This window comes from Sceloporus undulatus, chromosome 3, assembly GCF_019175285.1.
Source record: "Sceloporus undulatus isolate JIND9_A2432 ecotype Alabama chromosome 3, SceUnd_v1.1, whole genome shotgun sequence".
Classification (NCBI taxonomy): Eukaryota; Metazoa; Chordata; class Lepidosauria; order Squamata; family Phrynosomatidae; genus Sceloporus; species Sceloporus undulatus.
This window is the reverse complement of record NC_056524.1, coordinates 33,826,756-33,851,765: the sequence shown is the minus strand read 5'-3', so window position 1 is coordinate 33,851,765 and position 25,010 is coordinate 33,826,756. Positions and strand designations below refer to the sequence as shown.

Sequence of the window (25,010 nt, the reverse complement as noted above, 5' to 3'; positions counted from 1 at the left end):
TGAGATAGTAAGACATACGTGTAAGAACATAGAAGGTTGGTTTACACCAAGCATACCCGTCCACTTAGTTCAGTACTATCTACCATGACGGTAGAAAGTCTCCAGAGTTTAGTGAAGAGTTTCATAACCTCCAAGTTGATTGAATCTCAAACTTTTCCGTAGTTCAAATGAGTCGAGCATAGTCCTAAATATCATTGCTATTCCCATCTAGAGGAGATCCATTTAATCAACTTCTGAAGTCTGAATCAGCACGTATTTAAATCCCATTAATTCATTATGGAATAAGTATTAGGGTTAGGAAGGGGCGGTGCTTCTGCACCCCCCTAACCCTAGTACGTAGTCAATACGGACAAAATGGCGGCGCCCCTTCCACATGGGGGCTGCCATATTGACGTAGCGGACGCTGTGCGTCCGCACGTCGCGCGGCACTTATGATGTCGCGAGTGCGCCATTGGCGCCTCGCAGCGTCATAACAGCACCGCAGGAAGAAGCTCCAATTTGGAGCTTCTTTTTTGCTCCGCGAGGGAGTCGCGCGGTTTGGCTGCTGTGGCTCCCTTGCGGAGCAAACAGCAGCGCTGGCAGACCACCGCAAAGCGGCGGTCTGTAACGCTCCTAAGTCTAGTCTAGCTGAAACAAGCAATTGGGTATAGAGTATAATGTTTTTAAAATGTTTTAAATATTTAAATATTATCACTCACACCTTGAATTCAGATCGGACGTGTACTGGTAGCCACTTCAATTCCTTCAGAACTGGTATTATATACTGTAGTATCTGAATTAAATGCTGTATTTTACACTAGCTGCAGTTTCAGAGTCATCTTCAAAGACAGCCCCACAAAAAGTGGTATTGCAGTTGTCTAATAGAATAGTATTGCAGTAGTCTAATCAGGGGTTTATCAGTGCATCAACTACTGTGGCTAAGTTATCTCTGTCCAGGCATGGCCACAGCTGGTAGAATAGCCAATGCTGGCCCCTTGCATAAGAAGCCACTGAGTCTATCTTGGCTTCTAATGACAAATCTTGGAGTATTCCCAGACTAAGCACCTGCTCCTTCAGGGTAGGTAAATTACCCAATTCCCAGACCTGAAATTCATATTATGTCTTTATTTTGCTGTATTTTATTACTGATACAGCTTAAACTTGGAGACTACATTTGGAAAACAGTGCTAAATAAATCCAGCCATACATACACAAACACATTTTACAGTGCCTAGGGGCAACATAAACACAGCTTCAAGGGCCATGTTTACTTGAGTGCCTCAAAACTATTACTGTAGATGCACTGTTAAATCAGCCGGTCAAATCAGCTGGTAAAATAAGCTTTAACCACAGCAATTAAAACAGCTGGTGAAATCAGCTTTACCTACAGCAAATAATGGCATGTAATGCAAGCAAAATTTTAATGTACTGCAATTCATTATTGTTTGCTTTCAAGACATTTTTGGCTTATGGCAACCCAAAGGCAAACCTATCACAGTTTTCTGGGGCAGAGAGTGTGTAACTTGCCCAAGATCACCCAGTGGATTTCTACATACAAGCAAGGAATGGAAACCTATCTCCAGAGTCATAGTCCAGTATTCAAACCATTACACCAGCTGGCATGAAACAGATGTATCACGTTTATATTCCCGACCTCCTTTTGGAAGGCCTAGGCAAAATATTTAGGTTTCTTGATAGGCTCCTATATAGACCAGATACTATTTAACTTCAGTAAAGTTACTATATATGCCTTTAGACCACACTCTTGATGCCAGGGTTTCAGTATTATAAACTAGATATACTATTCTCTTGGGTCATAGGAATTCAACCTTGCAAAGCGTATTTTAAAGTGATTCCACTGGTTTGTGATTCAACCCTCCATATCCACAGATTTTTTTTATCCATGGATTCAAGCATCCATGGCTTAAAAATATTTTTAAAAATATGAATTCTAAAAAGTAAACCTTGATTTCACCATTCTATACAATGGACACCATTTTACTATGCCATTGTAATTAGTGGGACTTGAGCATCTATTTTGCTATCCACAGGGGGTCCTGGCACCAAATCGCACCAGATACTAAGGGCCCACTGTGTACAGAACTTTTGTCTTTGACTTACCAGAGGTTCTGCCATGATGATGCGGATCTTGCGTTCAGCCTGGGTGGTAAAGTTAACAAATAAACTCTTCAAGATATATTCCCCAGGTTTACTGTCTGGATCAACATTGATGGGCAGCATGGTTGGAGGTCCTTTTTCTCTTTGCGCACCAGAAACAGATGGAACTGGTGGCTTGATGTAACCGTTACTGACTGGAGATGCTGAAAATGAAAAGAAGAATATATGTTTTAGCATGGCATAATTTAAATCATGAAATGTATTTCTCTGCTATATATAGTGTTATCTTACCCAGGACTCTTGAATTAGACTCTTAAAACTATCTAGCACCTTGTGATATTGTACAGATATTGTATAACTTAAAAATTATGATTTCTTAAAATTGAGTATCAGACATGCAGTGGTGTAGGTGGAGAAAGGAAAAGGACGTCCTATGCAATGCAGTACGTAGGACAGTTTAGGCTTTTCCTCTTCAGCTGCAATACAAATGGGAAAATGGAACTTTTAGTTTTAACGCTATTAAATTGGGGGGGGGGGTGTACTGGGTGTGGAGGCCAACTCTCCTTTACATGTGGCTGGAAAAGACACATTTTCATCTTCCTGTGAACTGCATTCTGGGCAATCAAACATACACCTTGGCAATGAATAGGAATTTTTTTACTTATGGTGTAAGTGCCACACCACTGTGTGTCAGAGGACATACCTCCTCCTATCATGCTGAACTATTTAATTTTTAAATCCACAATATGATTACCAATCATGTTATTGACATAACATGTACTCTGTCCCTTGGAAAAGCACCAATGTGGTTTACACAAAACTTTTCTGATGAGCAGGACAACAAACCTAGATTTACACACTTGAAGTAAGACCACTGAATGTGGCAGGGCTTGCTTACAAGTAAAAGTGCCTAGGATTGGGATGGAACTACATAACTGAAGTTGAGATAATGGCATGTTCAGCTGAGTTAAAAGAATGACTGTGCCAAGATTACAAGGATGATGTTTGTTAAAGTAAAGGTATTACTTGATGCATAAATATACAATAATTTATAATACTGTTAAGAAATACTACAAGCATGTCCCAACAAGCAAGGTAAACCAACAACAGGTATGAATAATAAGACCACCAGAAGCCAAAGAAGAGGAGATACTTTTGAGAATCATATAATAATAATAATAATAATAATAATAATAATAATAATAATAATAATAATAGTTTATACTCCACTCTTCAGCCAAGGCTATCAGAGCAGCTTACAATGTGTGAATTAGAATATAAATTCCAAGAGCTCCAGGAAGACCTGAAAAAATACAGCAGAAATGTTGGTGGAGTGTATTTGTAGAGTGGTGGTTCTCAACCTCTGGCCCTTAGGGGCTTCATCTCCCAGAGGTCCTATCCATTATGATCAGTGGTCAAGGAACCTTGGAGTCCAAAAATCTGCATGAACAAAGGTTAAAAAGCCATACACAGAAGGCTATGGCTAGCTAGTGGATATGCAATACCAGACTGCCTACACACAGGTGAGTTTTCATGGGAAGTCAAGCATACTGTTAACAGAATCTAGAGAATGGAAAAATCAGACCAAGCCTGAATTTTTAGTTACAGCATGGAATTTTAGAATAGGATGATTCTCTTTGTCACTCTAGGATCCAATCTAACATAAAATACATTAGTATGCTGGACGATGTACAACTACTTCTGAAATATGTTTAGTACACATATATTTAATAGATTTTAATAACAGCTTATATAACAGAAGTGGAATGTGTTAGGTTCCAAGTTTATTTTCTTGTACCAAATGCAAAGTTTATAAGAGAAAAATACAGTGGGCCCTTCCATTACACGGATGATCCATTCCGGACCCCCAACATAAGGAAAATACTTTGTATGCTCGAACTGCATTTAAAACAATGGGGCTCATTGGGCGCGCGGCTTCAGCGTAAGCTGAAAGCTGCGTATGGCGCACCCCATATGACACAGGCATGCTATATTATTTTTTAAAATTTTTACAAATTATAAACTGTTCTGGACCTATATTCAAAATCTTATCTTTCTCTATACTCAAATCAATTCATTTGAAATGTGGTGCCGACAGAGAGTTCTATGAATGTCATGGACTGCGAAAAAGACAAATAAATGAGTCCAAGAGCAATCAGTCCTGAATTCTCCTTAGAAGCCATGATGACTAAACTGAGACTGTCATAATTTGAACATATCATGAGAGGACATGACATTAGAAAATACAATGCCTGGTAAGGTAGAAGGCAGCAGGAAAAGAAGACGACTGCATTACAGGTGGATAGACTCAATCAAGAAAGCCATGCCCTGAGTTTGCAAGACAGCCTGTTGATAACAAGGTGATTGAGGGTCAGCTTAAATCAAAGTCAATGTGACTGCAGTTAACAACAAATAAATTGTTCTAGTGTTCATGTGGTAGAAAGAAGTAAACGTACAGCTCTAATCCAGGCAGAAATTATCTGTTGTCTTAAATTTAATCCCTACTGAAAAGCATGATTCTATTAAAATTTTGAAAAAGTCTTTCATATTCCTTAATCAACTTTTTCACCCAAGTGTGTTTTCTTTTTTCTGTCCATTTGTGGGCCAAGGGAATAAAGCAATATCAGCTCAATGAGGAAAATCTGTGTCTTATATTTTTCCAAATAGCAAAAGGTAAAAAAAATTGCTCTGTAGATTCAAAAGGCAAAATCTGTCCCATGCAAATATGAGGAATGAATAGATCTCTCAAAAGTTGCAAAAGCAGTATACAGTGATTGGGGTATCTTGAATATTTTACATCAGAAGGGACACAGAAAGGAAGTTCTTTAATTTGTTTATATGCATAAGCCAACCAGAAGGATAACATATTAGCTGGAACCTAGTTTCCCAGTCAGCCTCTGCTTCCAAGTAATATTTGTTTGTGCCAGACATTCTCAGACTATTCCCTATAAGCAAGTTCAAGAAAATATAGAAATATATAGGCTATATAGATTATTAACTATTTAAGTACAGATCTCGCTGATTTCTCTAATATAGGGAACTGTCTAATTAAATAATAATTGTAAGCCGCTCTGAGAACCTTTAGGGTTGAAGGGTGGGTATAAATACTGTAAATACCATATTTTCTGGCATATATGATGACTTCGTATATGCCAGTTTCTGACCCCAGAGACAGGTGAATGGTGTAGTCACCTCTCTGTCTCTGGGGTCCTTGCAGTTCTTTTTCCAGAAGGCACCGCGGCCAAGCTCTCTGTCGACGCCATTGCTGCTGCAAAAGGTGGCGGAGAAGCGGCTCCAGAGCCGATTGGGCCAAGGGAGACAGGGAAAATGCCGGCCCCTTCTTCCTCACCCTCGCCGCTGCCACCGCCGCCTCCCAGGATACTCCGCTCCTCCAGAGGCTTCCATGGCGCGTTAGAAGTCCGCCGTGGAAGCTGCTGGAGGAGTGGAGTATCCCGGGAGGCGGCGGCGATGACAAGGGCAAGGAAGAAGAGACTGGCTCTTTCTGTTTCCCTTGGCCTGATTGGCTCTGGAGCCGCTTCTACGCCGCCTTTTGTAGCAGCAATGGCGGCAACAGAGAGCTTGGCTGCGGTACCCGGCCTCCACAGAGGCCCCCTCAAGCCAGCGTGAGACCCCATTACTTCGGCCCATAGGAGGCCAGGGACGCTGCTGGCCTGCAACTTGGGGGTTGTCTTATACCCCCAGTCGCTTTATATGCCGGGAAATATGGTAAATAAATAAATAAATGCACAAACACAGAATCAACTCCAGTGTTAACTAAAATATGCCAACAAATGTGGGAAACAAAACGTTGGCCAACAGAATGGAAACACTTAAAATACATCCCCATTCCACAAAAAGGGAGACACAAGACACTGTAGTACCTATAGGGCAGTGCTTCTCAATTATTTTCTGTCATGCCCCCCCCCCAAGAAGAAGAAAACATTTCGCGTCCCCCACGCAACTGTAAATCCAATATGACAGTATTTGCCGAGGTCAAACGAGCCCCCCTTTACAGAGCCTCGCGCCCTCCTTTACGGAGCCTCGCACCCCCCCCTGGGGGGCGCGCCCCACTATTTGAGAAGTACTGCTATAGGGTATGACACTACTCTCCCATGCAAGTAAAATTATGCTCAAAATACTGCAATGCAGACTCCAGCCACATATGGAGAGAGAAATCCCAGAGGTACAAGCAGGGTTAGGAAAAGAAGAGGTGTTAGGGACCACACTGCAAACATACAATGGCTAATGGAGCACAACAGGGAATTCCAGAAAATCCGCACGTGCTTTATACATGACAGAAAAGTATTTGACTGCACTGATCATGAAAATCTATGGAATGCTCTCAAAGACATGGGAGTGCGAATATACTTGATAATTCTGCTGAAAAATCTATAAACACAAGAGGCCACTGTCAGAACAGAGTATGGAGAAACAGAATAGTTCCCAATAAGCAAAGGAGTCAGGCAAGGCTGTATATTATCACCATACTTGTTCAACTTGTACACAGAAAATATCAAATGAGTACCAGGGCTAGACTCAGAAGAAGGAGTGAAGATAGGAGGAAGGAACATCAATAATCTAAGATATGTGGACTATACAATATTAATAGCAGAAAACATCAATGACTTGGAACAATTACTAAGGAAGGTCAAGGATTGAACATAACGAAAACAAAAATAATGACCACGGGGAATCTACATAAATTCAAATTAGACAATGAGGAAATCGAAACAGTCAAAAGATTTCTAGTACCTAGGATCAAACATCGCCCAGAATGGAGACTGCAGTCAAGAGATAAGAAGGAGGATAGGAATGGGAAGGGCAGCCTTGAAAGAGCTAGAGAAGATCTGAAACAGTAAAGATATGAAGTGTGAAAAAAGCAGGTAAAAAGAAAATCAGTTCATTTGAGATGTGGTGTTGGAGAAGAGTGCTGAGGATACCGTGGCCAGGCAGAAAGACAAAGCAATGGATCTTTGAGCAAATCAGGCCAGATATACCCCTGGAGACTAAGCCATGGTACAGACCACGGAAAAGGGGCGGTCCCCAGCCGCCCTTTTCTTGCTGGGTTGGAGGCAGGGCAGTCTTACCAGGAGCCCCTGCGGCCCCAACCTGCTGCTTTTCCAGGCCACGGAGAAGTGGCAAAATGCCGCTTCTCCATGGCCTGAAAAGAGGTGTACATGGGGCTTCATGCCCCCAGACAGGTGCAACGAAAAGGAGAAAGGGGCCGCCTGGCTGCACCAGCGATGCATGCGCACAGAAGGAGCTCCGTTTCGGAGCTCCTTCCCGCAATGCTGAAGGGGTGCCCCAAGCACCCTGCAGCACTGCGGTGGCATCACTCACACGTCGGTCCGTGTGGAGGCGGCACATGCATGACACCATTGTCATGCGCACTGTATGGATGGCGTACTTCCAAAATAGTGCCATCCATATGAACTAGGGCTGGGGAGCGTGCGGATGCTATGCGCTCCCCAATCCTAGTTTTCCCCCCGAGGATGCTTCTGCGCCGTCTGTATCAGGCCTAAGATGATTAAATTGAGGTCATCGTTCTGTGGCCACATCAAGAGAAGGCACAACTCATTGGAAAAGAAAACAATGCTGGGAAAGACTGAAGGCAGAAGAAAGAGAGGTAGACTGCACACCAGATGGCTAGACTCAGTTAGGGAGGACACAGGCACGAGTCTGCAGGAAATGAGCAGAGCAGTGGAAGACAGGGAGACTTGGAGATGTCTCATCCACAGGGTCGCCATGAGTTGAATTCCACTCAAGGGCAGCTAACAACATCAGCAGCAGACTAAACTTGTTTCTTTGCCCAGGATGTACTACAAATAAAGGATCCCAATGCTTTCCAATTTCACAAAGATACATCATTTGAACATGTTAAAGTATTATAATAGGAGCCCTGGTGGCGCAGTGGTTAAACCACAAGGTTGCGAGTTCAAGACCAGCAAAAGGGCCCAAGCTCGACTCAGGCTTGCATCCTTCCGAGGTCGTAAAATGAGTACCCAGACTGTTGGGGGCAAATTAGCTTACTTGCTAATTAGCTTACTTGCTGTTCACCGCTTTGATCTTTGGAATAGCGGTATATAAATAAAACAAATTATTATTATTATTATTATTATTATATAAAATGCAAAAGAATGCTAAAAAACAGAATGTTCTATTCCTGTGCATTTGCATCAGTAAGCTATTCTTACACACACCATGTATTAATAAACACATAACAGGTATTTAATAGCATATGTATTAGTAAATAGATTTATTTTAATTATGTTACACATCTAACTCTTTGCCACTGAATGATGCCATTCTAATGAATATATGATTAGCTATATTCTATGTTGTTCTGTGTTAAGTGCTGCACTCTCCATGATAATATGCAAATAAATACTGATGTTTATGTTCTACACATGTATTATTAAGTCCTAAGGTAGAAATTATGCCACTTCCACAGTATTTCATATACATAATAGATGTAAAATATTCCTTGAACTCAAAAGCCCAGATCAAATTTTCTCTCTCTCTCTCTCTCTCACACACACACACATACACACTTTCCAGTTCAAAAAACAAACTTTAACGAAATGCAGGTGATACTTTTTCTGAAACAAATATAAATACACACACATATGGTTTTAAAAGTTTTGAAATTCAATAAAAATAATCTAAAGATTTTAAAAAACAGACCCATGGAGGGTTTTTAAACCTACCAAGTCCTTTTATTAAGCTGATCACACTTGATCTTCTCCAACAAGCTAGTGAAATCTCCATGAGAATGAGAACACTTGAAAACTTTCACTCCTCAAAATTCTTTTGTTTCTAAAATTGATGAAAAAATGGCTTGCTTCATGACCCTGGTTTGATCTTTTTATCCCAGATTCAAAGTTGGAGGAGGTGATTTGTAAGGACTGAAGATCTGCAGTAAATAAGCTTGAGCAGGCTTCCTGATCAGAACACACTTTCCATAACCAAAGGGGCAATTTTTAGCTTCAGTGTACCATGATGACCTACGAGTAGCGGAGTGGCTGCTGATCTATATTTATCCACAAGCACATACTATACTGACAGATTAGTAAAACTACTTCAAGCACTCCAAGAACATGAGACATGCTTGTATAATTCAGAATAAACAACTCTGGCATACCAACAACATGTATGATTGATCGCACAGACAAAGCTGAAGGTACCATTTATTTCCATAATGTTAAGACACGGATCACACAGAATGAGTGGTAAAAGACCCCTGGTCAAAAGTACAATTCTTTGAGACAAACCTGACATGCTGTATTTTTTCCACGCCAAGAAAGTGTAAAACACACATCCTCAAAGAAAATTACATAGAATAACATATGCTAAAATAACTCTTCATACTGTATACTTGCTTAAGAGTAAACACACTGTAGTCTACATAACTTACTTCCGAGTGTGCATTATCAGGATTAGACTATATTGTGCCTACTTAAAATGGAAACCAGCATTGTTTTTAAGTTTCTAAAGTTTAGACTGATGCCACAAGGAATACTTCTGCAATATAAACCTGCAGGCTAGAGCCTCAGAAATAAATCAGATTTTAAATACGCATTCTAGCCTGCCATTCAAACAACAAGAAGATTTAAACCCTTTTGACTCATGTGGGTTGGGGAGAACAGAGGAACAAAAAGAGAGCCATGTTGGATATGGCCAAAGGCTTAGCTCAGGGGTAGGCAACCTTTTGGAGCCGGGGGCCGGGTTGCTGTCCCTCAGACAACTGGGGGGCCGAAGCCAAAAAATAAATAATTAAATAGTTTTTTTTTTAAAAAAAATTAAATAAATAAATAAACTGGGACAAATATAGGACAACATTTTCAAATGGTGGACACTTTTTTTAAAAAACTGGAGGACACGCAAAAAAATTTGCTGATTTTTTAAAAAATGTTAATATAAATGCATGTTTCTTAGGCGTCTATAGACAATTGCCCCCCCCCTTGCCCCTGCGCGCGAGAGGCAAAAGGCCCCAGCGGCAATCGGCGGCAGGACCGGGCTGGGGCCGGTCCCAAGGCCTTGCCGGGCCGCATCCGGCCCGCGGGCCGCAGGTTGCCTAGCCCTGGCTTAGCTAGTCATCATACACTGATCAATCAGTTGCTCACAAGGAACCTGCCCACAGGAAACAAGTATATCCACCATCTCAGGCTCACCTACAACTGACAAAGAGAGCTATACTAGCTATGATACTAAAAATCACGTATTAGCCATCTTGACTAGTAGTCATTGATGGCTCCATCCTCCACAAATTTATTCACTACCTCCACCCCTTTTGAAGTTAGCCAAATATGTAGACATGTGCTATGGGAAGAACTTTATTTTATCTTTTCTGAATCTTCCACTTTTCACTTTTAGTGGATGACAGAGGGAGAAATGTTTCCCCCTGTAACTTCTTATAATCAGTTGGAAGCGACCTCAAGGGCCATCCAGTCCAATGCAGGAATGCACAATCAAAGCACACCCAACAGATCCAGCCTCTGTATAAAAACCTCCAAAGGAGGAGACTCCACAACACTCCGAGGGAGTGTATTCAACAGTCCAACAGCTCTTAATGTCAGGAAGTTCTTCCTAAAGTTTAGGTGGAATATTTTTTCCTGCAGTTTGCATCCATTTATCTGTGCCCTAATCTCTGGAGCAGCAGAAAACAAGCTTGCTCCATCCTCAATATAATATCCCTTCAAATATTTAAACACTATCATATCACCTTCTCTTCTCCAGGCAGAACATACTGCAGCTATAAGTCTCTCCTCACAGGGCATGGTTTCCAGACCCTTAACCATTCTGTCCACCCTCCTCTGGAAATGCTTCTTCACACCATGTGTAACCAACCCTTCACAGTACTGTTGATCTAGCCCCTTTAGCATTTCAGCATTTCAGCTGCCCTTTTCTGTACTATTTCAAGTTTCACAATATCTTTTTATAGATGCAATGGCTAGGGCACAGTATCCTAGATGTGGTTGGGCCATAGATTTGTAAAGGAGCAAATATGGTATTGGCAGTCTTATTTTCAATTCCCTTTTTAATTATCCCCAATATGGAATTAAATTTTTGCAGTCACACATTGCAATGGCTCCTTTTCATCCTGGAGAGAAGTGACCAGTGGGGTCCCACAGGGTTCTGTCCTGGGCCCAGTGCTATTCAACATCTTTATCAACGACTTGGATGACAGAATTGGAAGCATTCCTATCAAATTTGCAGATGACACCAAATTAGGAGGAGTAGCTAACACTCCAGTGGACAGGATCAACATTCAAGATGACCTGAATAAACTAGAAAGTTGGGCCACAACTAACAAAATGAACTTCAACAGGGAGAAATGCAAGGTACTGCACTTAGGTCGGAAAAATAAAATGCACAGATATAGGATGGGAGACACATGGCTGAACGAGACTATGTGTGAAAGGGATTTGGGAGTCCAAGTAGACCACAAGCTGAACATGAGTGAACAGTGTGATGCGGCAGCTAAAAAGGCCAATGCAATTTTAGGCTGCATCAGTAAGAGTATCGTATCTAGATCAAGGGAAGTAATAGTGCCACTCTATTCTGCTTTGGTCAGGCCCCACCTGGAATACTGTGTCCAGTTCTGGGTGCCACAATTCAAAAAGGATGTTGAAAAACTGGAACGTGTCCAAAGGAGGGCAAGTAAAATGGTGAAAGGTCTAGAAACCATGTCCTATGAGGAACGACTTAAGGAGCTGGGGATGTTTAGCCTGGAGAAGAGAAGGTTAAGAGGTGATATGATAGCCCTGTTTAAATACTTGAAGGGATGCCATACTGAGGAGGGAGCTGACTTGTTTTCACTTGCTCCAGAGACTAGGACCCGGAGCAATGGATGCAAGCTACAAGAAAAGAGATTCCACCTCAACATTAGGAAGAACTTCCTGACAGTAAGGGCTGTCCGACAGTGGAACAAACTCCCCCGGAGTGTAGTGGAGTCTCCTTCCTTGGAGGTCTTTAAACAGAGGCTAGATGGCCATCTGTCGGAGATTACATTTGATTTGGATTCCTGCATGGCAGGGGGTTGGACTGGATGGCCCTTGCGGTCTCTTCCAACTCTATTATTCTATGATTCTATGCATTTATTTATTTATTTTTATTGAGCTATCTACCACAACTTCTAGACTCTTTTTTGGCTCGTCTCTGCAAGCTCGGAACTCATCATCAGTGTACATATGAAACTGGGACTTTTAGCCCCAGTATACCATATAATCTCAACTTTAAGTTGAACTTGTAGATAAGGTGAGAGCAGGTTTGGGGCCCAAAATTACACAATTTGCTATGACCCATAGATAAACTGAAGATAAAATGTACGGGCACATAATGAAGGATGTAATGGATGAAGAAAGGAAAAAGATGCCAAAGAACTTATACAATTTCAGCAGGCACAACCATTTGTGTTCACTCAAAAGGTTGGATGGATGAATAAGTCATGATATAGCCATTTTGTCTGCATTCAGTCATTCTGACTCTTTTCCACTGCATCAAAAGCACAGATTTATGAAACAGTGATTCCTTTGACTTTGGCATTTCTTGTAGTTCAACCTCTTTCTCCAGTCTCTAACGAGTTTTTCATTGATGCCAAATTCTCTCATAGCTGCACAATAACAGTTGAGCCCCCCGCAAATTTGATAGTTTTCCTTTTGTGGATTTGACGATTCGCAGATTTGATTAATATGTTCTCTCTAAGAATCTCTAGGACCTCCAGAGCAATTTTAACCATAGTCTGCACAATTGCCCTGGAGGATCTAGAAGTTTCTAGAGAAGTTTTCCTTCAGGTTAAATATATATTTAATAATAACAGGTTTTATTTGTATTTGTGAATCTTCCACTTTCACGGGTGTGTGTGTGAACTAACCCTTGTGAAAGTGGAGAGCCAATTGCACTGGATTCATTTGCCTAGTCAATAACTTTTAGTTTGAATTATGCCATGTAAGAAACTCTCATTTCTTTTCAGAACTAATTTTTCAGAGGATAAGAAGTTATAATTCTATTTTCTGTTACTATAATATCATGGGATTGTTCATAGGCTTATTGTAGGATTTAACTTCACTTACATAAATGAAGGCCTTAGTACTGTAAGTAAGGCCTTCCTTTCTAGTGATGATTAACATACGGTTGCAAATACAGTTGGCCCTCCATTTTCATGAGGGATCCATTCCAGAACCCCCCCCCCCCGTGAAAACGGAGGATCGCTCATATTCAAGCCTCATAGGCTTGAATGGGGCATGCCCCCATGTGAATGGCCTGGGCATGTGCGCCATAGGAAATAGAGGAGGTCGCCCCCTCCGTGGATATTCGAGGGCGTGGATCTGAGATCCGCAAGTTAAGAGGGGTGACTGTAATGGAAATAATGTATGCAGACAAAATGGCTATCAGTACATTGTAACTCTAATCTGCATTTGAATAAGGGCACTTCAGATGGCAAAAGAAGAAAAACTTACAGCAACCAAAGATTTTGCATAACAATTAGCATGCATTTTCGGCTACCTTCATAGCTGACCATGATGTTCCAAGTGTGACTGTAAGTCTCTGAGGCTGTTGCCTTGCCTTAATAGACTGCTGTCAACTGTTATGGAAACCAGCAATGACCCGTGGATAAATCAACCGAGGTTTCCAGAGTATATTTTTAAATTAAAATTTCTCAACTTGTTGAGTACAGTGGACCCTCTGTATTGGCAGGAGTTTGGTTCTCCCCTTTCCTCAGGGATGCTAAAAAGCATGGATGATTGCACCCCATATTATTCAATGGCGGCAATGTGAACGAACATGCTTCAGCATTTGCACATTCACATTGCTGCGAGTGAATAATCTGGGGGATGGTGATCCGCAGGTAGTCAAATTCACAAATTGGAAGCCTGCTGATAGGAATCATCCATTGTATATATAGTATATCACCCTATACTTTCTCACATTGAATTTCATTTACCATTGTATTGAGTCTCTACTTGGTTGAGATCTTTTGAAGCTCTTTTTTGTTTTCAACACTCTGAATAACTTTGTTTTCACCACCCTAAATAACTGACAATCTTGACCACTTCACACTTCAGCCCTAATTCCACATTCTTTATGAATTAATTAAAAAGTACCATTCCCAATATAGATCTTTGAGGAAACCTTGCTCCTCACATCCTTCATTTCAAGAATTGACAACTTATTCTTACTTTGTACTGTCTATCCTTTAACCAGTTTTCAGTCCTTAAAAGGATTTTTCCTCTTATTCCATGATTCTTATATTAGCTGAGGAATTTTTGGTATAAGATTTTATCAAAAGACTTTTAGAAGTTAAAGTAAATAATGTCAGCTGGCTCACTCCTATTCAGATGTTTATTGACACTTTCAAAAAATTGTAAAAATTCAGTGACATGTGACTTGTAGAAGCCATACTGACATACAATTGAATATGCTTGGTTATTTTATCTTTAATATATTTTTCACAAATCATCACAAATAGGCATTAAACAGGCTAGATCCCCCAGACCTCTCTTTAAAAAAGAAAAATGGAGTTACACTGGCCATTGGCCAGTCCTCTGGTACAGAAGCTGATTTTAGAGGCATGCTTTAGCTAGATCATCGGGGCTTTTTTTTAAAAAAAGAATACTTATTTATTAATATTAATACAGTCAGTTCAATTCAGAACCAAAGTAAAAGACATTCAGAAGAAGGGGGTGGGAGAAAAACTTGCCCAAAGACAATAATCACATACGTGATATTCAGAGAACTTCGCCCTTCTAATCTGAGCCCCTTTAGAAATATATAGCATATATAAAAGAAGAAACATGTATTACATCCTCTCAGAAAAAATCAACTATTCCCTGAATTTCAATACAGTCGACTATAAGCTGACTTCATGTGTAAGTTGAGGGCAGGCTTTGGGGCCAAAATTATGGACTTTGAGGTGCCAGGAGGATAAGTAAACGATAAAACTAGGGAGCATGTAACAAAGGATGTAAAGGATGAATCAAAGAAAAATGATGCCAAAGAACTTAGAAAAATCAGGCTGGCATAACTATTTGTGCTTGCTCTGAAGGTTGGATGGATAAGTTAGGGAACTATGGTAACCCATGGCTGTGCGATGTGTGGAGAGGTGACCAGTCACAGGCAGGGGTAAGAAAACACACACGTCAAAAAAAGAATGAAAAGGCAAAGCAAAAAAACATGGTAACCAAGGCCCAAAACACATAGGCCAAAAGGTGCAGCTTCAGGTCACTTGGGCGGTGTGGTGTGCAGATGACGCAGGCCCCATTGCCTAAGGAAGCCCAAAGCTACCACCAAAAAGAGAGGCAAAACGCTCCTTGCCGGCAGCTCATTTGGGACCGCAGTGGGAGCCCACTTTCAAAGCAGACTATCCGGTCGCCGCAGTCCTGGGCCAATTGGGATTCAATCGCGGGTGGAGCAGCCAAAGGTCACTCCTTCATGCCCATCTGTTTTGCCCCTAAGTTAGCAGTGATGTGTAACTTTAATGTGGCAACTCTGCCTGATTTTAACCCAGAAAAACTGACAAACATACACAAACATCTTATTCAAATCCAACAAAGGTTTCCTCTTGGTGCTCCTTTGATATGCCAAAGTGCCGAAGATATGCCACCATCACCATTTTCCCTCCCATGCATACAAAAAGATCAGAAGTGGCACCACAGCAGGAAGTGTGTGTGTGTGTGTGTGTATCAATGCTTCTTCTAAGAGAAAAGACTAAGTTCTCATCTTTTGCCATTCTACTCAAAAGAGAAGGATGGTTCCACTTTTTGATGTTACAGTACCTACACTGACCTGTGGATAAGGCAACTTTTTCTGTGTCAATTTTTTTGACTAAAAATTCTAGACTTTTAGATGAGTATATACAGTACAATGCAGCAGAAAAGCATTTCAAAAGGAATACAATGATAAAACTGTCTAATCCCCTAACTGGTCATCCTTTTTTGTTAATACTACAGTTTTATTTATCAGGAAAAGCAATGAATTTTGTAAAACTGTAGGTTAAATAGTAGATGGAACAGAAATATATGTGATGGTGCTCTAATCTGAAGGCATGCCTTTCATACCTCTACAGAGGGCTCCCTAGGATTACATAAACTGACTATTCAAGAAGCATATGACCCACTGGAAAATATTCTAAACTAGTCTGTTAACATACAGAATGTTTCTGATGTTCAAACAAATGGTAGAAATTTGTTATGCACCATGGGCAAGATCCAGAAGGCAGTTCCTACTCACAGAAGAGCTGTTTTATATCTTATTCAATACAAGAAATGCAAAAATAACCTAAATCACTTATTCCATTTCTGTTTGAGGTCTGCTTGAGTGTGGTCATTCCACATTAGCGCAAAGGGACTGAAATGTAAATACCCTGTAATTGATGGCAACACTCCCCCAAAACAAGGGCCATCCACACATAAACATGTGGGATTTTTGACACTGCTATATATACATTCAGTGTACTGTGTGCAAGGCCTGGTCAATGAAGGCTACGACAAGATATGAGAACACCCCGCATGACACAGCATCCCAAAGATGGTCATTGATAGGCTTTGTCATCTGGGGAGGCACATCAGGAATCACTATGGGGAGGATCAAACCTGGCTTTTACATTTATTAAATATTAATTTAATATGGTTAAAAATAAACGAAAAGCACTGATCTGAAGCTTATGAGACAGCTGGTGTGAAGGGAATCTTGCCAATGAATATCAGTTAAGAACCTGGCTCTATTTTTATTGGAAGAAGATGCAACCGTATATGTAAAAGGCTTAAATGATAATGCAAATGTACTTCCGAACCCAGAAAGAAAACAATGTTCTTCCCAGTAATCAGATATATGTGTATTCCTTTTGGTCTCACCCATTTTGTAAAAATATTATATTCTGAGAGTTCGGTTTATAGAAATGCTTACATTTCAATAACTAAATACTGTAGGTTTGTTTGGGGTTTGTTTGGAGCATTACAATACTGTATACTGCAACCCAGGACCCATTTATTTACAAGTACATCCCACTGAATTTAATAGGGATTCTTCTGAGTAGGCATGCATAAATTTATGCTGTTATTATATCAAGTAACAGGGTTAATAATACCAATTACAATGTGATGAAACAAATCCTGAATAGCAAGTTCATGACCAACTAACACTGCTGATTAGGGAATACTTCCTTGTTGTCTGGGCATTCTTATTTTGAGGCTCCTAAAAAGTCAGTGCCAAGGAATGAAGTTATTTACAAGTTCAATATGTTCCTGGTTATTTTTTCTTTTGAGTTAGAACTCATCAGAGAAACAACCTACCTGGATAGAGAAACCATTTGACCAATCTGATATTGCAGTTCTCAAATGCTGGTTGAACAATACAATAAAATACATGACTCTGTGACATCATTATCCAGGCTTAATGAAAACTTGTTGGCTTAAATCTAGAGGAAAGTAATTGTGTTTAAACTCAACTAAACCTAATGTGAATAACTTGACTTATTGATTTCAAGCTTATTAAATTAACATTGCTTGGACTGGGACTATTTCATAAGTCATACCTGTGACCTTCTTAATAGAGTCCATCCGTATTGCATGCAGCCTTCCTCTCTTTCTACTTCCCTCCACCTTTCCTAGCATTATTTTTCCCCCGTGACTTGAGCCTTCTCATGATGTGTCCGAAGTACGACAGCCTCTGTTTTGTCATCTTGGCTTCCATGGAGATTTCTGGTTTCATCTGTTCTAGGACCCATTTGTTTGTCACAGAATTCAAATTATTAACAAAGAGTGCCTCCCAAGCTACAAAGAAGCATGAACATACTCTATGCATTTTCAGAGCTGCTTTGCATACTGTTGTCAGGTAGAATGGATTTGTTAGTTACAGTGGCCCCTTGATATCCACTGGGGTTTAGTTCTAGGACTCCACAGGAATACCAAAATCCATGAATGTTTAAGTCCCATGAAAAACTAAAATGGTGTTCCTTAGAGAAAATGGCAAAATCAGGGTTTGCCTTTCAGAATACACACATACATTCAAGCCATGGTTACTTGAATCCATGGCTAAAGAATCTGTGGATATGGAGGGCTGATTGTGTTTCTGAGTTTAATATCATGAAGTTCTGAAGAGTATCCCATGGATGATCAGGTCCATACCTACTAAGCTTCAGTTACATTTAATTGGTCCTAGGATGAACTTCCTTATGGGAGAAGCCCAGGCTACAAGGTTTGTATTATTAACTCCCTGAAGAAAGTACAGTACAGCCATCTGTCCATTTGCACGGACTTTGAATCTGTGTCCCTTGCTTATTCATGGCGGGGGGGGGGGAGGCAAATGGAGGGACTTAAAATGAGGCACCCATGGGGGTGCGCAGCTATTCAAGCCAATAGGGCTTGAATATTGGCAGATTTCAGTTTTCACGGGGTGGGGGGGGAGGAATGGAGGGAAACTATGCCCAATGGGGAGAGACTTAGGGAGCTACGTATGTTTAGTCTGGAGAAGAGAAGGTTTTAAGAGGTGATATGATAGCCTTTTTAAAATAATTGAATGGATGCCATGTTGAGGATGGAGCAAGCTTGTTTTTTGCAGTTCCGCAGAATAGGACTCAGAGCAATGGATTCAAACTACAGGAAAAGAGATTCCACCTCAACATTAGGAAGAACATCCTGACAATAAGAGCTGTTCAACAGTGGAATACAATAATAATAATAATAATAATAATAATAATAATAATAATAATAATAGAATTTATTTATACCCTGCCCAATCACTAGGAATGCAGGCGGCTTACAACAGTAGGGAAATACAAAGCAATAGCAATAGACAATAACAATACACATAAGATAGTAAAGAAATATAGCATAGCAATACATAGCAAAAACATAATAACAACAACAACAGTAATATTGTAGCAATTCAATAATGACAAAAGTCTAACACTGATTATCACATTCAAATTAATAATTATCAAAAAGAATTCCCCATTTCCAACTCCTCATTGGAAAAAATAACAAGCAGATGCCAATAAACAATGAAATAATAAAGGAAATACAGCACAAGTTATAAGATTACCATCAAGGAATTACAATAAAAGATTACAATCTAACACCCTGAAAAGGGGGAGACTAAAAATTAGCAACAAGATAATGTTCTTCTTAGTCTTGCCTGAGGCTTTATACGCCGATGCCCAAGCAGAGTTGGTTCAGGGCTGGAGGAGGGGGCAAGATGTTAAAGAGCCCTCCCTCACTCAGTCCTCCATTCTCCTCCTGGCAGTCCATGGCTGGGAATGGGAGCTCAAGGCTTTATGGGCTGACACCCAAGCTGAGTTGGTCCAGGGCTGGAGGAAGGGGCAGGATGTTAAAGAGCCCTCCCTCACTCAGTCCTCCATTCTCCTCCTGGCAGTCCACTGGACTTGCCTTGGAGTGTCGTGGAGTCTCCTTCTTTGGAGGTTTTTAAACAGAGTCTCTGGATAGCCACCTGTCAGGAGTGCTCTGATTGTGCATTTCTGCATGGCAGGGGTATGGACTGGATGACCCTTGTGGTATCTTCTCACCATATCAGGTCAATGGTGTCACTAGAGGGGTGCAGGGGGTTCATACCACACTGAGTAACACTCCAGCAGAGGAATGACACCTGGTCATCCCCCCCTCCATGCTGATGCCTCCTTCTTATGAGAATGACATGGCAGCACCAAGGAAAGTCATGTCCCTCACCTTGGTGCCACTGCCTCATTCTCCTCATGAGGGGAACGAGTGTGCCACCTCCATAAGTGCTTCCCCCACATCAGAGGCCCTGCCCCCAGGAAGCCCCCCCCCCCCCCCCCAAAAAAAAACCACTGGATGACACCAGAGATGGGGATGCCACTGCATTAGGTCAGCAGCATCACACTCCCTGACAGTTTATGTCCAAAACCTTGAGACGACCCTCCTGATAACATAGGGATGGAGCCTTGTAATTTTACAGAGGAGGGGCAGGCAAGGTTTGAGAGATGGGCTGAAACTCCTGCATCAACTGGTTATGGGTACAGATATATGGGCAATAGGACCTGAATTAGGGTGAATCCCAGCTAACTACATGTGAAAGGGATTTAGGAATCCTAGTAGACCACAAGCTGAACATGATTCAACAGTGTGATGCGGCAGCTAAAAAGGCTAATGCAGTTCTAGGTTGTATCAATAGAAGTACAGTGTCTAGATCAAGGGAAGTAATAGTGTTACTCTATTCTCCTTTGGTCAGGCCTCACCCGGAATACTGTGTCCAGTTCTGAGTATCACAATTCAAAAAGGATGTTGACAAGCTGGAGCGTGTCCAGAGGAGAGCAACCAAAATTTTGATGGCTATGGAAACCATGCCTTATGATGAGAGACTTAGGGATCTGGGTATGTTCAGCCTGGAGAAGAGACAGTTAAGAGGTGAAATATAACCCTGTTTAAGTATTTGAAGGGGCATCATATTGAAGATGGAGCAAACTTGTTTTCTGCAGCTCTAGAGAGTAAGATCCGTAGCAAACTATTCTGTATTCAAACTAGAGGAAAAGAGATTTAACCTCAACATTAGGAAGAACTTCCTGACAGTAATAGCTGTTCAACAGTGGAACACACTTCCTCAGGAGTGTAGCAGAGTCTCCATCTTTGGAGGATTTTAAACAGAGGTTGGATGGTCATCTGACAGGAATGATTTGGTTGTGTATTCCTGCATGGCAAGGAGTTGGACTGGATGGCCCTTGAGGTCTCTTCCAACTCTGAATCTATGATTCTAACCAGGTAATATGACAACCCACAGGCAGGAGTGGGATAAGGGGAAACAAAGCAGTTTTATATACTCAGGCAAAATGTACTCAATAGCTTCATCAACTGAAAGCATTTCTGAAGAGTGTGGTATAAATACAATAAATAAATTATAAATTATAACCAGGTCACAATTCCTGCTAGAGCTTACATCCTACATGGTTTTACCTATAGAACACATGAAACACAAGGAGTTTTTTTTTTCCAGGTCCCTATACTTCTGCTATGGTTTCTGGATAATCTTTAAGAGGTTTCCCTCCCAGACGCTGCTCTACTCACGAGTCACAAAGCTGATGTACCACTCCCTTCCTTGCTCCAAACAGTACAAAGGCCCCAAACGCATGCAATAAATGCCCCTATTCCCTTCCTGTTACTCCTGACTTTTTGGTGTGCCAACAATGCACAAGGGCAATGCACATACAAACACCTTTGTACTGAGCCATGAAATCTGGTACCTGGCGGTACCAGGATTTAAAACCACCTCACATATAAAAATCAACTTATTACTTATTACAAACTTATTACGGTGGCATTCACCCTGAGATTTGCCTTGCCATTTAGAGAAGCATATTAGATCTCTTGGACTTGAGTCAATGGGCTAAATCTAAGGTATGGGAATGCTAGCAGCAATACAGAAGTTTCAGTGCTGTTTTATATTTCTGTTTGAAGGGTGAAACAGTCAACTGCAAAAATTACTGGTAGAATATAACCCACATAAATATAACATGCACACATTCAAACAACCACAGCTTAATTCAATAAGGTCTACCTATGTATATTTAGACTTCCAGAGGGTGAGTGAAAATATACTTTCAAACATGAATAAAGCAAGTACCATGAAAGAATAACATCCCTACACAATTGGAACTATAGAATACAACCCAGAGATCCATTTGGACAGTGGAATGCCAGAACTTTCCTTCCCCACTTTGCTTCCCCATAATAAGGAGTGAGGAAAATTGCCCATAAACAAACAAGAACTTACAAATAATATAGAAAGTATTCAATCAATTTATATCTTTCTTCTTATGAGTGATCTTTAGTCGGTAAACTAAGGTTCACATGTAATCTCCCATCTAGTCACTGGCCACACCAACACCAAAGGTTGCTACATGCATAAAACTATGTCTTATAGCAGACATGTGTAACTACAAGAAAAGTATACCTAAGCTGGGCTGATTTCTTCTTCGTGGTCTCTATGAATCATACAAATAGGTTGTACTGCGCCTGCGCATTGCTGCATGGTAAACTTCTAAAATCACTGGGCAAAGTTAACTTTACAACTTTTTGATGGTAGCTCCGCCCATCCTTTATAAGTCACCTGTCTTCCTGCTCTTTCCCCAGTTATTTCTTTCCATCACATTAGCTGCTTTAGGAACTTCGCTTCTGTTATCTGCTTGTTATCACTGGAATCTTGACCTCAGACTGTTTGACCATTCTCGATCTGACCATTCTCTGCGCTCTTAAACGATTCCAATTTGGACTGTGTTTTGACTACAATGTCTCCGGCTCCTTTCAAGAAGTGCGACGTTTGCGGGAGTAAGATCCCCGGACAGGATCTGCATTCTTCTTGTCTTCTCTACCTCGGGGAGGCTCACAACCCCAAGACTTGTGCTCTCTGCAAGTCATTGACTCCACAGGCGAGGAAGAACTGTGACTCCCGCCTTAAGGCTGCCCTATCAACAGGCTCTTATGCCTCCGTCAGCCTCCCTCTCTGCTTCTGCACCTGCTGCATTGGAGTCGGTTCCTGTGGCTTCGACTTCTGTGGCCCAGAGCTGCACTACTGAGCCAAACACAAGGACTCGAGCTCCAAAAAAGTTTCGGCCCATGATAAGTATTCAAGCTCCCTGAAGGATTCAAGCTCCAAATCCTCTGCTAAGAAGAGGCCTTCGAATTCGGGAGAAGGTTCTCCTCATGGCTCTTCTCATTCTAAAAAGGCGCGCACCAAGACTCCGGAGGGCTCTCGCTCAGTCTCCAAGGACCATGCCGCCTCCTTGGTACCTAGACGGGATGTGTCAGTACCAGTTGGCTCCGAGCCTCTTCAGGCCTGTCGTACACCGGTCTCGACTTCAGTCTCCTCCCTGCTGTCGACACTGGCCTTCCATTGAGGCTCGGATGAAGAGCTGGAACCCGCCATTCTGCCAGCCATGTCACCCCACAGAGGCTCCTCTCAGGATCGTCGGTCCCCCACACCGGTTCCTCGGGTCCAAGTTCACCAGGTGGAGATTCACCAAGCTCCTCGTCTCCTGGAACAGGAGGACTCAGACCTTTTTTACGACCGTGAGACAGACAAATATTATGTTGCTCTCAGTCGTGATTCTGTCCGTCGTCGTTTGGGTCATACTTCCACCATTTCTTCAATGCCAAGGTCCACGCAACTGGTGAAATCTGCTTTAGCACCAATGGCTTCACTTCCCTCCGCTGCCTCAGTACCGACATCCCGTTCTGCTGTGGTTGCCACTACCCCGACCCTACCCTCGGCTTCGCACTCGGTGCTTGCGGGTGACGTCTCTGAGTCTGACCATGACGGGTCCCAACAAGACTACCCTCGTGCTTCTCATGTTGACTCGGGATCCTCGGATGAGGCCGGTCACCAATCTCCTCAGGAGCTCTTCCAACCTGGTGGTTCCTCTCCAACGGACGATGTCCGTACCTTTGCCAAACACATTATCAAGATAGGGAATGTTTTGTATCTCCAAATCACCCACACAGAGGACGATGCTGCCAACCCCATTGAGAGGAGGGTTCATGGCAAAGTCCCCATGCCAGCATCCATCCCATTATTGCCGTCCCTAGAGAGAATTGCCAAACGCTCTTGGGATGCACCGGCTTCTGTAGAAGATTGATGGCCTGGCAAAGAAGTCTTATGCCTCTTCCATTTTGGGACTCAAGGTAGCCAACTACAATGCCTGTATGGGAGCGTACATACAGTACTTTATGGAGAGGATGTCCCCCCTCATCCCAGACGTCCTAGATGAATGTCAGGATGTCCTAACTGAGATCAGGGATGAGGCTCATTCCATCGGGAGCTGGCTGATTACATCTGCCTGCCACTTCACGGACTGTTCAACCAAATCCATGGCAGTTGCAATCGCTCTGAGGAGGCATGCATGGCTTCGATCTTCGGATGTGAACCAGAATGTGAAGGCCACCATCGAGGACATGCCGTTCGATGAGGCCAGCCTGTTCAACCAGTCTCTGCAGTAGTAGAAAACAAGCCTGTTTCATCTTCTATATGACATTTCTTCACCTCTCAGTCTTCTTTTCTCCAAGTTATACAAATTCAGCTCCCTAAAATGCTCCTTATAAGACTTGTTTTCCAGACCTTCAATCATCTTGGTCACTCTTCTTTAAGCATGTTCCAGCTTGTCAATATCCTTCTTGAACTGTGGTGCCCCAATCTGGACACAGTATTCCCGATGAAGTTTGACTGAAACAGAAGAGAGTGGCACTACTTATGTCCCTCAATATGGAAGAGAATTGCTTACATCTGTCTTACAAGCACACAAAGGCATTCTTACCCTGTTCTGCTAACTCTATACCATAACATATATAATCACTATCAACATTTAAATATTCTGCATAATTTAACCACTTCCTCCCTTTCATGTCGGAACAGAACTCTGCTGGCATTTTAAAAGACCCCACTTTGAATAGGATGAGGGGAATGTTCTTCAACACAGAGGTGCTGACAGTTAACCACAGCTAAGCAAAAGCCTAAATCTTTTTCCTCCCATTATTTTTAAAATACATCATTTATACATTTTCCAAGACTTCTATCTTCTCTTTCTTGTCTCTCATAACTTAAATCTCATCCATCGGCTTTGGGAAGGGGGGAGCAGGGAAATTAAAGATGAAAGTAATTTAATATTATATTCAGAAAAAGAAAATATAAATTGATTGCATCTTTCCCCACAGTCTAGTCTTAACATGTTTTTTGTGGGGTTTTCGGGCTATGTGGCCATGTTCTAGCAGAGTTTCTTTCTGACGTTTCGCCAGCATCTGTGGCTGACATCTTCAGAGAATGCTTTGCCTGGAAAAGTTGGGTGTATATACTGTGTGAACCTGTGTGAGTCAGAAAGAAACTCTGCTAGAACATGGCCACATAGCTCGAAAAACCCACAAAAAACTATGGATGCCGGCCATGAAAGCCTTTGA

General features: G+C 41.7%; 1 protein-coding gene across 1 annotated transcript in view; it reads right to left on the bottom strand.

Moving 5' to 3' along the window:
• Positions 1-25,010, bottom strand: part of FRY (FRY microtubule binding protein) — a 225,898-nt gene that overhangs the window by 178,124 nt on the left and 22,764 nt on the right. The window contains exon 2 of the mRNA XM_042460592.1: positions 2,101-2,300. Within this exon, the coding sequence (XP_042316526.1) occupies positions 2,101-2,300 (200 nt within the window). The remainder of the gene's footprint in view (positions 1-2,100; positions 2,301-25,010) is intronic.